At 38.4% G+C, this 15,639-nt stretch overlaps 1 protein-coding gene across 2 annotated transcripts; it reads right to left on the reverse strand.

The window, feature by feature from the left end:
* Nucleotides 1-8,336: 8,336 nt before the first annotated feature.
* LOC103421394 (uncharacterized) lies at nt 8,337-15,410 on the reverse strand. 2 transcript variants are annotated; one of them, XM_029107408.2, is made up of 9 exons: nt 15,207-15,410; nt 13,547-13,759; nt 13,133-13,224; nt 12,812-12,919; nt 11,905-12,011; nt 11,640-11,695; nt 10,752-10,929; nt 9,612-9,902; nt 8,337-9,485 (listed from the first exon to the last, which is right to left on the reverse strand). In XM_029107408.2, the coding sequence occupies exons 2-9, from the start codon at nt 13,730-13,732 to the stop codon at nt 8,647-8,649; spliced, it is 1,857 nt and encodes a 618-aa protein (XP_028963241.2). In that variant the 5' UTR covers nt 13,733-13,759; nt 15,207-15,410; the 3' UTR covers nt 8,337-8,646. The 2 variants fall into 2 exon arrangements, with proteins under 2 accessions (XP_028963241.2, XP_028963240.2); XM_029107407.2 differs by having other exon boundaries at nt 12,812-12,883; nt 15,207-15,394.
* Between the last annotated feature and the right edge of the window lie 229 nt (nt 15,411-15,639).

Below are 15,639 nucleotides of genomic sequence, written 5' to 3' on the forward strand. Positions count from 1 at the left end.
AATACTATGTGACCACTTTTGTTTTGTCATTAATTTAACTCTTTAGAATATTAGTATGTCCTTCAAACTTGGGCCATGTTTACTTACACGTAATAAGAATAAGATTCATCGTGATTATTGATTTTCTTGCATTTATTAAAATATGAATATGAAAATTATTTTACCTCTTAACATTCACATGTCTGTAAAGTTACTAGCATGTGAAATTAAAAAAATATAAATTTTCTCATTAAATTAAGAGTAAATTGTAGCAATGATCCTTCAATTTTAATCAAATTTGAGCAATGATCCTGCAACTAAAAATCCATTATTATCGATTCCTCAACAGTTGAGGCTCAACTTATCAAAATGTGTAGCTATAGTCATTTTCATTAGTTTCATCAAAATTTTGTCAAAATAAGTTATGTTGGAATGACCATTTATACAACTAGGGTCCCTCAACTCATCAAAGTGTGTAATTATGGTCATTTTCGTCAACTACGTCAAATTTTTTGTTAAAACGAGTTATGTTGGAAGGATCATTGCTACAATTGGATTAAAGTTAAGGGACTATTTCTCTAGTTGAATTAAAGTTGAGGAACCAATATTAATGAATTTTTAGTTGAGGGACCATAACTGCACGTTTTGATGAGTTGAGGGACCAATGATAATGAATTTTTAGTAAAGGGACCATTGCTCCAATTGAGTTAAAGTTAAGGAACTATAACTACAATTTACTCGAATACTTAAATATCACGAAATATAAATTTTCTCATTGAATTCATAATCAAATATCTTAATATCATAAATTAGTATGTGTGTATATATATTCACACATATATATACATATATCATAAATTAGTAAATGTTATATATAAGATATATCCCTCATGTATAGCCGAAGCAAGGCCACAAAGCCCTACAGCTAGCATGACGTGGCGCCACCTCCTCTCCTCCAGATATCAAGCCCGCCAGCTAGGCGAATCAATACTTTACTCGTATCATACCTCTAGTTGCTGCCATGCAAAGCTATCCATGGACTAATATACAGAGTAGAATTCTCTTTTTCTCTTAATTTTTTAATTTTTTTAATTTTTTTAATTTTTTTAAACAGTTACGATTGAGTTATGTCAACATTTTATATTCATTCTTTATAAAGAAAAAAAAAAGTGTGAGAGAAGAGCAGGAGATTAGGAGGAAAAGAATTATACTCGATAGTATACATAGGTTTTCTTTGATTACTAGATGGAATTGAATAACTTTATAATTCAAATCATCTTAAAAAGAGTAGTGCTACACTTATCATCTGTTGTACCGTCATTTGTACCATCTATCTATTAGAGAGATGATACAAATAAATGGTAAAAATAATACTTTTGTATTGAAAATAGATTCGAATTGTTTTTTGTTGTGAAGAGATTAGAAGAGTATTAATTAGGCATAATGAAACTTCTAATCCTACTATTGTTGGGGAGGATGGGAAATAATGGCTTCGACTCTTATCCAATTTAGTCTAATCTTCTGTACTAAACAACATTAAGTGGTAGAACCTTTTTCCTTCTATTCATTGAGTTTGAAATGTAAGATATTTGTTCAGTGTGCTCAAAATATGGATAAAAAATAGTACGCTATATATAATCATATAAATAATGAAAATTTTGTTTGTCAAATATACCTAAATGTGGTGTACCTCGTCCTCCCTTACTCGTACTAAAATGGTACAACAAATTAAATCCACGTGGTGTGGTGGTTGAATAGGCCCAGCAGATTAAATTGGACTTCATCGATGTCTACAAGGTGGAGATATAAAAAAGTTATATGGATAAAAGCTGAAACATGATAAACGTTGTAGATATGGAGCTGGCTATAGGGCAAGCAAAAAAAAAAAAATTAATATAAAAAGTAAGCTATTTAGTAACGGTATAGTGATATTTTTATTCACTTATAACTGAGAAACTCTATGTTCGATTTTCATCAAAAACAAATTTGAACCACATTATTGCCAGTCTATTATGAAATGCCACTCTTTCTTCTTCGTATAGATATGTCGTTTGTCCAAAAATATATATATATATATATATAAAAAGTAAAAATAACAATTAAAATAATTCATTAAACTCAGTCGTTGAACTTAATCAATGATCTAAAATAATCATCAAATTTTATCAAGTTAAATAATATAATACTTATTTATTTCTATATTTTAGAATCATCAAAATTAAAATAATAAAAAAAAAAGAATACCATAAAATATTTACATATATGTTATTTTTCCATAAAATGAAGAACGATGGGCACTAGGCTTGATACCCACGCACAGCCCCTCCTCCGTCATCGAGGGACAATGATTGTCTGCCCTCCATTTCCAGTGCCCTCTTCGTGCTTTCTTGTTTTGTGTAGTCACGGTTAAGGCACATCAACATTTTGTATTATTTTTTTTATAGATATAATAAGATAAAAATGTATAGTAATATAAAATGTTGACGTGGCTTAACCGTGACCACACAAACAGAAAAATACAGGAAGATCACTGAAAATGAAGGGTAGACAATCCTTGTCTGTCATCGAGACAAAAAAAACACTTATATAAATCGTATACACTTGTAACCGGTATTATTATAATTCTATCACTAAATAATTAATAAAATATTATATTATTTGATCAAAATGTGATTCGCATTCAAATGCCCTTTTTGCTGTTCTTGGACATGTTCAAAACATGTGAATACTCTAAAGTCGCATTAGTTAATCATTTTAATCATTGTACATGTTTCCACCGACTCTGCAGCCAGCTGGCATGGAACCGGATGGGAGGGTCTGCAAATTAATTTTCTAGGGCTTGGTGGGTTGGTGCAGGGGAGAGAATGGAGGGATAAGGGAGGAAGGAGGAGAGAAGGGAGAGTGGTGCAGGTTGTACAAGAGAGAAGGGAGGGAAGGGGTACGGGTTGCAGAAGAGAGAAGGGAGGGAGAGGGTGCTCGGGGAGGTAGAAGACGGGTTTTTTGTTTTTTTTTTTTTTTGAATTTTGAAATTTTTTTTTTACTCATTCTCCAACAACAACAACAACAACAACAAAGCCTTTTCCCACTAAGTGGGGTCGGCTATATGAATCCTAGAACGTCATTGCGCTCGGTTTTGTGTCATGTCCTCCGTTAGATCCAAGTACTCTAAGTTTTTTCTTAGAGTCTCTTCCAAAGTTGTCCTAGGTCTTCCTCTACCCCTTCGGCCCTGAACCTCTGTCCCGTAGTCACATCTTCGAACCGGAGCGTCAGTCGGCCTTCTTTGCACATGTTCAAAATCACCGGAGCCGATTTTCTCTCATATTTCCTACAATTTCGGCTACTCCTACTTTACCTCGGATATCCTCATTCCCAATCTTATCCTTTCTCGTGTGCCCACACATCCCACGAAGCATCCTCATCTCCGCTACACCCATTTTGTGTACGTGTTGATGCTTCACCACCCAACATTTTGTGCCATACAACATCGCTAGCCTTATTGTCGTCCTATAAAATTTTCCCTTGAGCTTCAGTGGCCTACGACGGTCACACAACACGCCGGATGCACTCTTTCCATCCAGCTCGTATTCTATGGTTGAGATCTCCATCTAATTCTCCGTTCTCTTGCAAGATAGATCCTAGGTAGCGAAAACGATCGCTTTTTGTGATCTTCGCTAGATTGCTCCGGTCATTAGTGTGGATAAGTATATAAATGGATAGAGATAGGAAAGCAAACACAAGATGTACGTGGTTCACCCAGATTGGCTACGTCCACGGAATAGAAGAGTTCTCATTAATTGTGAAGGGTTTACACAAGTACATAGGTTCAAGCTCTCATTTAGTGAGTATAAGTGAATGATTTAGTACAAATGACATTAGGAAATATTGTGGGAGAATGATCTCGTAATCACGAAACTTCTAAGTATCGGAGTGTGGTGTCGTCTTGACTTGCCTTATCTGTCTCATAGGTAGATGTGGCATCTTCTCTGGAAGTACTCTTCCTCCATCCAGGGGTGGTATCTTTAACTGGTGGAGATGCACAAGGTAATGTATCAATTTCACTTGAAGCTTACTTGTAGTTTCAGGCTTGGTCAAGCGCGATACAAACCATGTAGTAGGAGTCCCCCAAGTCGCCGAGCTAGGGGGTCTGCTGAAAGAGGTGACAGACAAGGTAAGCAATCAGAGCTCCGACTGATTGTTCACCTTCTCCCCATCTTGCAGCAGCATGAAGGATAAAGAGAAGAAAAATGAGAAGAGATAATATGAGATACTTTTGCTTTTGAAGAAGTAACTTTCCACAGGCTTATTCTTGAACTGAGCTGGAGGGTTTTCTGGTTTCCTCCAGAGTATAAGGCCGACTGAAGAATTTGAGGGTCAAAACAAGTCCATCAAATCTAGAGTACGTTCCACCCTGCTGATATGGGATACTTTTGCTTTTGACAGAGTAATGAATGTATCGGCACGTGTGCTGTTACGCTTGTCTCCACATGCTTCCTTGTATCCTTCGCACTTGCCCTATCTGTTCCTCAAGCAGATGCGGAATCTTCCCTGGAAACATAAGATGTTGAAGATGAGTACTCGAGAGCAATGCCAGGTAAGTGATCAGGTAAGGGGTTCCAGGCAGTCAGTTTCTGGCTGGAAGCTTGATTCCAAGTGCTGACTGATTGCTCTCTTTCTCCTTGTCTTGCAGGTAAAAACAAGGCCAAAAGAAAAGACAGGGAAAAAGCATGATATGGGATACTCTTGCTTTTAACCCTGATGATATGAGATATTCTTGCTCTAGTATAGCTTGTTTGCAGAGGTATTATCGGGGGGAAAGAAAGCTGAATATTTCGAAAGGCTTCGTTGGGAGTGCCCTCTCAGATATGATGAAGGGTTGAGCATTTTTGCAGGTCTGCCTGTCCGTTGGGGATGGAGGTCGACATATATAGGAGTCTCCCTAACAACAAGTAGTAATGCTATTCCTTTACCCTGCTTGGTCATAGCACGGTAGTGGGAGCTGCCAGTTTCACATGTTTTAACTCTGTCAGAGCACTTTGAAAAAGTGGTCTGTGGTATCTGGCTCTCGAGATTCGGAGAACGATGCCTCTTCGATTTTTGAGAAAGCAATCATGCTGGGGGTATGACTCTCGAGATTCGGAGAGCAATGTCTCTTCGATTTTTGAGGAAGTAATCATGTTGGGAGTCTGGCTCTCGAGATTCGGAGGGCGGTGCCTCTTCGATTTTGGAGCAAGCAATCTTGTTGGGAGTGTTGTCTCGAATGTGAGTAAAGGTTGGGCATGTTTGCTAGTCTACCTTGCCACGAAGCACAAAGGTTGACACACAGGGACTTTCCAATTATCCAGCAATGGTACTGTTCCTTTACCCTCTCTTCGATTTTGAGAAAGTAGTCATGTTGGGAGTCTGGCTCTCGAGATTCGGAGGACGGTGCCTCTTCGATTTTGGAGCAAGCAATCTTATTGGGAGTGTTTTCTCGAATGTGAGTAAAGGTTGGGCATGTTTGCTAGTCTACCTTGCCACGAAGCACAGAGGTTGACACACATGGACTTTCCAATTATCCAGCAGTGGTACTGTTCCTTTACAGTTGTGGGTAATAATATGGTAGCTAGACCTTCAAAATTTATGTGTCTAAACTTTTGTTAGTGCTGTTTCTTTGCTATTCTTTTACCTTTCTTGGTCAGAGCGATGTAGTGGGAGCTGCAAGTTTCACGTGCTCAACTTTGGCAGAGAACTTTGACAAAGTTATTTGTGGTACCCATGAGCTATTGTTGCGTGTGGGAAGTGGGTGATTGAACAGTAAGATTCATGTGCTTTCTACTTCACCAGAAGTCTTCGACAGAATGCCCATAATTTCTGCAAAGCTGAGTGTGCGTGTGACAGGTGCTGACAAGGCTAGAAAAGTAGGTGCCTCTTCGATTTCTGAGATCGGCCCTCGTGGTCTCTGAGCAGCCCAGCTTTTGAGAAAGCGAGCGCCTCTTCGATTGATTCGGAGAACGATGCCTCATCGATTTTTGAGAAAGCAATCATGCTGGGGGTCTGGCTCTCGAGATTCGGGGAGCAGTGTCTCTTCGATTTTTGAGAAAGTAATCATGTTGGGAGTCTGGCTCTCGAGATTCGGAGGACGGTGCCTCTTCGATTTTGGAGCAAGCAATCTTGTTGGGAGTGTTTTCTCGAATGTGAGTAAAGGTTGGGCATGTTTGCTAGTCTACCTTGCCACGAAGCACAGAGGTTGACACACAGGGACTTTCCAATTATCCAGCAATGGTACTGTTCATTTACCCTCTCTTCGATTTTTAAGAAAGTAGTCATGTTGGGAGTCTGGCTCTCGAGATTCGGAGGACGGTGCCTCTTCGATTTTGGAGCAAGCAATCTTATTGGGAGTGTTTCCTCGAATGTGAGTAAAGGTTGGGCATGTTTGCTAGTCTACCTTGCCACGAAGCACAGAGGTTAACACACAGGGACTTTCCAATTATCCAGCAGTGGTACTGTTCCTTTACCCTTGTGGGTAATAATATGGTAGCTAGACCTTCAAAATTTATGGGTCTAAACTTTGTTAGTGCTGTTTCTTTGCTATTCTTTTACCCTTCTTGGTCAGAGCGATGTAGTGGGAGCTGCAAGCTTCACGTGCTCAACTTTGGCAGAGAACTTTGGCAAAGTTATCTGTGGTACCCATGAGCTATTGTTGCGTGTGGGAAGTGGGTGATTGAACAGTAAGATTCATGTGTTTTCTACTTCCCCAGAAGTCTTTGACAGAATGCCCATAATTTCCGCAAAACTGAGTGTGCGTGTGACAGGTGCTGACAAGGCTGGAAAAGGCTGGAAAAGTAGGTGCCTCTTCGATTTCTGAGATCGGCCCTCGTGGTCTCTGGGGAGCCCAGCTTTTGAGAAAGCGAGCGCATCTTCGATTTTTGAGATCGGCCTTCGTGGTCTTTGAGCAGCCCAACTTTTGAGAAAGCAAACGCCTCTTCGATTTCTGAGATCAACCCTCGTGATCTCTAAGCAGCCCAGCTTTTGAGAAAGCAAACGCCTCTTCGATTTCTGAGCAGGCGCCTCTTCGATTTCTGAAGCTTCGTCGAGTGCAGATTTTTATAAGGGCTGACATTAAGTTCCAAAGCACACTTGAATCTCCACCAGTAGAAGCTTCATTCTTGCACTTCTAAGATCTTGATTTGTCCGACCTCTTCTCTCTTCAACACCTTTGAAAATGTCTGGCCCCTCCGACCGTCGTTTTGACTTGAACCTTGTTGAAGAGGCAGCCCCGCCTTCTCCAGACAACATATGGCGCCCATCCTTCGTCTCCCCTACTGGTCCTCTTACCGTTGGGGATTCCGTGATGAAGAATGATATGACCGCTGCGGTGGTGGCCAGGAACCTTCTCACTCCCAAAGATAACAGACTACTTTCCAAACGGTCTGATGAGTTAGCTGTTAAGGATTCGCTGGCTCTCAGTGTTCAGTGTGCAGGTTCTGTGTCTAATATGGCCCAACGCCTATTTGCTCGAACCCGCCAAGTTGAATCATTGGCGGCTGAAGTGATGAGTCTCAAACAGGAGATTAGAGGGCTCAAGCATGAGAATAAACAGTTGCACCGGCTCGCACATGACTATGCTACAAACATGAAGAGGAAGCTTGACCAGATGAAGGAAACTGATGGTCAGGTTTTACTTGATCATCAGAGATTTGTGGGTTTGTTCCAAAGGCATTTATTGCCTTCGTCTTCTGGGGCTGTACCGCGTAATGAAGCTCCAAATGATCAACCTCTGATGCCTCCTCCTTCTAGGGTTCTGTCCAGTACTGAGGCTCCAAATGATCCCCCTCCGGTGCCTTCTCTTTCTGGGGCTCTACCGACTGCTGAGACTTCTCCTAAGCAACCTTTGTGAAGGCTCCCTCTTGTGTGCTTATTTTGACTCATGTATATGTACATATTTGTAGCTTATCGGGGATATCAATAAATAAGTTTTCCTTCATTTCAACGTATTGTGTTAAATACACCAAAGCCTTCTTCGCTAAGTTCTTTGAATTTTCTTTTGTTAAAGCTTGTATGTTGAAGCTTTCTGAGTGGAGCATGTAGGTTGGGGTAGTGTTCCCTTAATTTCCCGAGTGACGAAAACTTCTCGGTTGGAGACTTGGAAAATCCAAGTCACTGAGTGGGATCGGCTATATGAATCTTAGAACGCCATTGTGCACATGAACCTTTTAATGACACGTGACGTTCAGTCATTGTACACATAGACGCCACATCATCAGTTAACGACAAACTTAACAGTTTGACTAACAGATGTATGAGATTGTTCCAAAATTAACACCCTCTGGTACGAAAAAAAACATCATGATGTACTAAATGTTGAAAACCATCAAACATGAGGGTAATAAACTGATATTTACCCATAAGAAAAATATAAATCATAGATTCGAGTAATTACTGTCACCTGAATAGCATAAGATTAAGAGTGATAAATAATCACCTCACAGCCTCTGAATTAAATTACAAACAATAAAGCCTCACAAGTGTGATCCGCTGCATGAATCGTAAAACGCCACTACGCTCGGTTTTGCGCCACGTCTTCAGACAAAACATAAATCACTGGAAAATATAAACCAAAACTGATGTAGTGGCCAATCCCACTAAATTTAACTATCCTTCTATTCCTAGCATGAAAAAAGTAGGCGACTAGATTAACATCCTCACAGCAGACTTGATGGCAAGTAGCTCCTCTTCCCCGACTTTCTTCCACGCCCCGCCTATCATGAGATGTCCGTCGACATCTTCTGGTGATAGAACATCCTCACCTTCCGATGTCGCCCTCATCTTCTTAACACATGGGTTATCTAGTAGCTGCATTTCGGAACTAGGTCTCTTGACGCTGCATTGGTTCAACTCCCACAACTCTTTTCTTCCTAGTACTTCAGGAACCTTTTCCGGGACATTGTTAACGTCCAGAACAGGAAGGCAGCCGGAAGGCCCTACAGCTCGAGGCAACATTCCTATTGGACACGGGTTCCATGATTTTGCCAGAACCCATCTGTTAGTGTTTCCGACATCATCATCTGCGGTCTTAACTGCTTTGCTCTTCCTTATGCGACGCTTAATCAGCTCTAGCTTCTCTGCCGCATGACTTATAGATTCTTCTTGCTTCTTAAATTGATCAGTTGAGTTTATACGAACAGCTTCTTCTTCAGTACCATCCGAATTTGATGAAACAAACGAAGAGAGTTTGTGCAGTTTTCCCACTAGGAAGCTGTCCCCTGTCAGCTGTGCAAGATGGGCGGCAGAATCCATGAGCTTTTTATTAGCAGAAGCTGATACAATAAGACATTTACGTAGGAGTTCCATCAGAATTGCTTTTGAGATAGTTTTTTCTGCTGAAGAAACTTTGATTACGACTGCAGAGTCTTTTTCTTGGCGAGGCTTTAATCCTTCGAAATTTCCAACGAGCCAAGTAAACAGAGAAGAGAGGTGTTCAACTTGGAGTATCTCTGCCCCACGGTCTGATGATGCGTGAAACCGTCCTGGACAAATTCATAAACTTAGCAACCAAGATAAGAGCATTTGGATAAAAAAGCAACCTTGTTACCCTGTGAAATATATTTTGAATCTATACACAACCTCAGCATAAGAATAGGTCACAGTATTACCCGTCTCATATATCACTGCTTCCTGAGTCTCAATCTTATCAAGAACTGCATTCAGAAGAGCCAGAAGCAACTCCGGTTCCTTGTTTAAAATTTTTGTTATCACAAGCTCCCACTCATTCATCGAAATAAGTAGTCTTGGGCCAGTTTGGGTGTTTACTGGAAGGTCTGGGGAGTCTGGGGAATTTATAGCCTCCAACAAGAACTCCAACAGTACAGAAACCACCTCTGAGGAGAAGGAGGAATACATCCCAATAAGACTTTTCAATATCCTTGTAAGGTCTTTTTTTGAACCTGGATATGAAGTACCTCAATTAATAACCATACTTACAAAACATCAATGTGTTCAAAAGACATCCTTCAAAAATAAGATGACAGATTGGGATTGCTCTCAACTTGCCCAATCGATGGAGAAATAATGTTCATTAATCATGGGCATCGGATCAGAATTAAGATGGCTGTGAGCATGCTATAAGAGAGAGCAAGTGAGGAACATTTTCTGAACATTTTAATCAACAATACGAATAAGACATGCAAGTATAAAAAGAGAAATATGCAGGTGTAGCACTACAAATAAAAAATGTTAAATCAAACCCAAAACATGACATACAGATGGACTACATGGAGATGTCTCAGTAGAGAGTATACATCGTACACATGATACATGCCGATAATGACTTCTTTACAACAGCTTAGCTATGTAAATTCCATTTCCTAGGAACACAACGTAACAATCAATGGTTTTCTGACCTTCCCATGTGATTGCGAGATAGCTTGCTGATTGAAATACAAACCATGATAATCCATTCCCATTCCATCATAATGTATATTTTCCAAAACAAACAAAACAATAAAAATAACAGTAAAAAAAACTCTGAATATGCATTTCAGCATTGGAGAAAAATACAGATTCGTAATTTTACGTACATTTTATATTCTAACCAGACAAACAGGAAATATCCCCAAGAGACAAAAACATCACAATCCCTACAAAATGTAGCTGCAAGTAACATGAAAAGATATATATGGTGCAACGCGTATTTGCTCTCAATCCAAAAGCATTGGAAAATATTGTATCCTATATATATACCAGAGATTTAGGCACTATTATCAATATAACTTGAAGAAAAGAAATTTCCATACCACGCTTTTTCTTGACTTTTGAAGAATGGGGCTGAGGAGTCTCCTTAACTCTTAAGCAGAAGGCCAAATCATGGAATTTAGACCTAATTTCATTTCTGATCTCAGCAGTTTCATTACCATGAAATGGAATTTTCTTCTTCTGAGGCTCCCAGTAATAACACTTTAACCAATCAAGGGCCTAAAAACACCAACCATGGATAATGTTTAACTTCTCAAATTTAAAGCAAGTCATCCTCTTCATAACTCGTATATAATCATTGAAGTATTTCAGTAGGAAAAAAAAGGTAAAAGGAACAAATTGTCATAAACTAAAATGAACTTGTAACCTTTTTATCATAAAAAATAACTTAGTAATATCTGGTGATTAAGAGACTAACCATAAAGGGTTTGTTTTCAGAAACAAGTTTAATCTTCCCTATTCTTTTCTTCTCTTTTTGGGTCAATTAATCTTTCCCTATTCAAGATCTGAAGGTTCTAGCCCACGAAAGTGACTAGAAACATAGAGAGATAATAATATCATTTTGGTACGATCGAAATGCAGAATATGATGTTTTTCCAGCCAAAATAGGCTGGAATAACGTCAAGTGCAGAAAACCTGAAATAAGAATCTAGTCTCATCAGAAAATATTTCCCCTAAGTTTATATGGAAAAAGAATGCCGGTTTTCACAACTTAATAGAATTCAGAAATATTATCAATAAAACCAACATTCTGTGCAGCACCCACAAGTAGTTAAATCAACCATCAAAGGAAGTCTTACTAGGATTCCTTTACAATTATTCATCAACAAATAAACAAGATTAGTGGAACATAAAATCTAAAGATTATGATTAAGCATTTGAAGAATTCGAAGGTGGAATTTTTTTAATATACCAAGCATGATATGTACCTTAAGTGAACCAGTACGAACAACGACAAGTGTGGGAAGTTCGCGGTGAGATCCCTCTGAAAATTAAAGCAATAAAAAAGTAAAAAATAAAAATAAAAAAGATCAATGTGCAGTATCATGAGTGTTTAAAAATTACTTTAAATAGCAAAAGCCCTGTGCGCAAGGTAGGCATAAGTCGAATGGGCATGGTTGGTTATCCAACAGAACGGCCTACAGGCTTAACCAACTAACAAAAGATTGCAAAATAAAAGTTGGAGCTGCTCACCATGACGAATATCAATCAGTGTACGTGGAATGCCGATTGCATCCGCAGCCACAGCAATTGAAACCTCAGTTTTTTTCCGTGTCTTCTCAACCACACCATTCACAAGCCTTCAGAAACAAGACAACACGTGTGAAGGTGATTTATTTATGTAGCATCACATGCAACAATGATAAACAGAAAAAAGGAGGCAGAAATAAATATGAGCTTAAACATTATTCCCCTATGACTGAATTTCTCCGTTCTGTCTAACCATGAAAACCTCAAAAACTGTGTTGATATATCAGTTTTGTGATGGAAAAAACTTTAAAAAAATCTGCATGCTATACTTACAAGAACCCATAGCACAAGATATTTTAAATTGAAGATAACAAGCAGTGAATACGTATCAAGAAAAATTCCTAACCAAATTCCGGATGCTTAAGGACTCTGACAGATGACTGGTACTAAGAATATATACATCTACAAGAATTTAGTCAAAAGTTTTCTGCTAAAGACTTATTGAGTGACACGGTTCCAGGTATAGCTTAAACTGTATTGTAGCTGGGATAAGTCAAAGGCTATGCAATATTTGTAGAAACATGAAAAAAGACAACACTTGATGCAACTAGCTTATGTATCTTACTAATTTTTTGCTCAGTTACATGTTTAACATGCTTGCTGCCCATACATGGAACAAAGTAGTCTACCTCTCAGTTAAACCTACTACAACCTACCTCCCAAAGAGAGAGCGAAAGAGTGTGTGTGTGTGTTTATTCAGCAGTATAGCTGATCAAGGATCATGTTTTTACTAATTATTGCACTGTGCTTATTAGGACCGTACTAAGCTATGCATTCATACATCAGAAAATGATAAGGATTAAAGAAAAGAATGGAGAGATTTAATAGCACAAAATTAAAGGAACCTCACCTCATGATTGCCATACAGTATAACATAGCCAGCATTTCCTCTGAGAGCGAAACATCATTTGATTGAGCTGTTCTGCAATTATCTAAAGCATCATTTGACTGGTCCTTTCTATAAGTCAAAAACACATACACGAAGTTGGCAAAGTAGGACAATCTTTTGAAGAAATTCAAAACAATATATGAGATAGATATACAAACAAAACGACAAAGCAAACAGCATTTAGCATGAAGTATCTCCTCCCCCATCCCTACCCCCACTGGGTAAAAAAGGATATAAGAAGTTGATCCAAACAGGCGCAGAGGAGTTGGGAGTAAAAGGTACCTAAAGTGAGGATCTTTTTGCTGAATTTCAATAATTGATGCTGTAACTTCAATCACAATAGGAAGACAGCCTCTGCTTCTCCATGTTGATATCTGCAAACAACAATTCAAACATCAAAATAATTTATGTCAATGCCAGAAACCTCCAAAAAAATTCAATAAGAAGGAAAAACCTCTTCAAAAAAATAATTGTGTTCATTATTTTCAAAATCATAGCAATGATTCACAAGATTCAAACAGATTCAACAATAACTAAGAATTTCATTATGAGCCCGCCAAAACAATTATTTCCTTTACTACTAGAGAGACAAACAAAACAACAAGGCAAATCCACATGAAATTTCTAACATAACATTATCTTTGAAAAACATTCCATGGTAAGCAAAATGAAAACATGAAGTTGGGTTTCTCTTACTCTTCTCAAAGCGGAGGCCACAATATCAGGTGAATTAGAAAAGAGAGATTCTTCAACAAAAAGCCATTCATCCCAGCTCAACCAGGGAACCAATTTGTAGCTGTACGATGATGATGATGACAACGATGATATACCCAGCTCCTCATTATCTCTTGATTCTTCCGTAAACCCTAAAAGTTCCTCCATTATAACTCTTCCACCCGCTCTACACAACTAATAACAAAAAAAAAGTACAAATGAGAGAACAATAATAGGAAATTTTATACGAAATAAAAAATAAATTCCTAGATTAAAACTCAAAAGAGGTAGCTATAATTCTGAGCTCTGATGCATGATACTTTACATTCTCTATCCTATTTAAAGCACATAATATCAGAAATTCAGCCCTAACTGAAGTATTAACATGATTGTCCAATTCTTTTGGTTTTATATGCACTACTTAAAACTGCTATTGCTACTGCAGCTCTGGATCAATCCAAAAGCCCTAATGCTTGAATAAAACTGACAAGCTACCTTAAAAGAAAAGGACAGCTTTATATATCTTTCAGTTACCTTGTTCAATCAAAACTCAGGCACCACTAGCTTCAATAATAACCCAACATAAAACCAACAACACAACAAACCATCTCTAGTTTCACTTGTGATTGATTATGATATAATAGTGGACCATATAAACAAAAGAAGGGGATGGCAGAAAAGATGACAGTTAACATCAAGAGTACAGCTGCCCACATTAGGCCAAAGTAGATGTCAGCACGGTTTCCTAGCTAGCAAGGTAGCACAAGAATAATTACAATCATGAAATAAACATTGATATCTTAGAGATAACTGTTTTTTCATTTTCTCGATTCACCCTAAAATAAACGAAATCAAATATTGAGACCTTACAGATCGTCATTGTCAGATTTCTAAACTAAACCAACGTGAAGAACTTCATCCTTCATGCGGAGGACATTTATTCCAACACATTCATAATATCATGTATGGACACAAAAAATGAGAACTTTTGTATATCAATTAGACTTTTTGACCACCCTCTCGTCCCAAACTAGAAGGCACTCGATCGACTGACCCTAAAGGATATCCCAAGTTATAACTATGAAAGTAAAGCACATCCGGAAAAAGGGTAGGAAAAAAAGAGAGAGAAGCCAATCTCAACATTTAACATACTCTATAACCGTTTAACGAATAATTGTGCACAGTATGCCATGTCAAATGAAAAAAAGTAAGAAACATTGGTAGCATTTTCTCAGTCCTCCAACTTCATCCCCACCAAAATTATGCTATCATTAAGGATTACATAGAAGGTTGGAGTTAGGCTCTGAGAGCTTGTTCAACTTCAGTTCACCCACTACAAACCCATTTCAAAATTCACACCCAATGCAAAAAAAATCACTCCCATCAAATCCAAGTACCATTTTTTTCACTCTCTAGGATTCAAATTCATATTTTTTTTTCTGCAAAAACTGCAAAACTATCCACACACACAAAAATAATAATAATAATAATTTTCCTTAATACCAATCAAGAAAAAAGAAAGATTCCAAATTTAACACTCAAATTGACAGAACAAGTATGAGCTTATTCAGTATGAAATACAGGGAATACCAGAACTAGCAACGGAAAAATTGTTCTAGAAAATCCAAATTTACCAACTCACCAGCCAACTCGGCCGCCAGAAGCCCAGACAAACACTGTTCCCGGCTTGGAAACGGCTGAGGAGCGGCTTGGAAAAAGGTTGAAGCGACGGCGGCTGGGAAAAAGGTTGCAGCGACGGGAGGAAGAAGGTAAAACAAAAAAAGTTAAGAGAGGTTTTTCGGGGTTCCCGAACTCCAACTCACTTATGTCAGTGGTGTTCCCCGCCAATAGGAATTAGACACCTGGATTATTTATTCTATAAAAGAAGAGAAATTCTATTAATACAAACAATCTTCTAAATCCTTGAGAATTCTTACAAAATATTTATTTTTGAATTTACATAATCACCCATGTGCTACAATTCTAACTTCAGCACCTCAACATATTTCCAACCTTGGAGCGGCGGGGAGAGAAGGGGAAGCGTGAGTGGGGCGGTTTGTCTATTTTCTTTTCTA

The sequence above is a fragment of the Malus domestica genome, chromosome 08 (genome assembly GCF_042453785.1).
Source record: "Malus domestica chromosome 08, GDT2T_hap1".
NCBI lineage: Eukaryota > Viridiplantae > Streptophyta > Magnoliopsida > Rosales > Rosaceae > Malus > Malus domestica.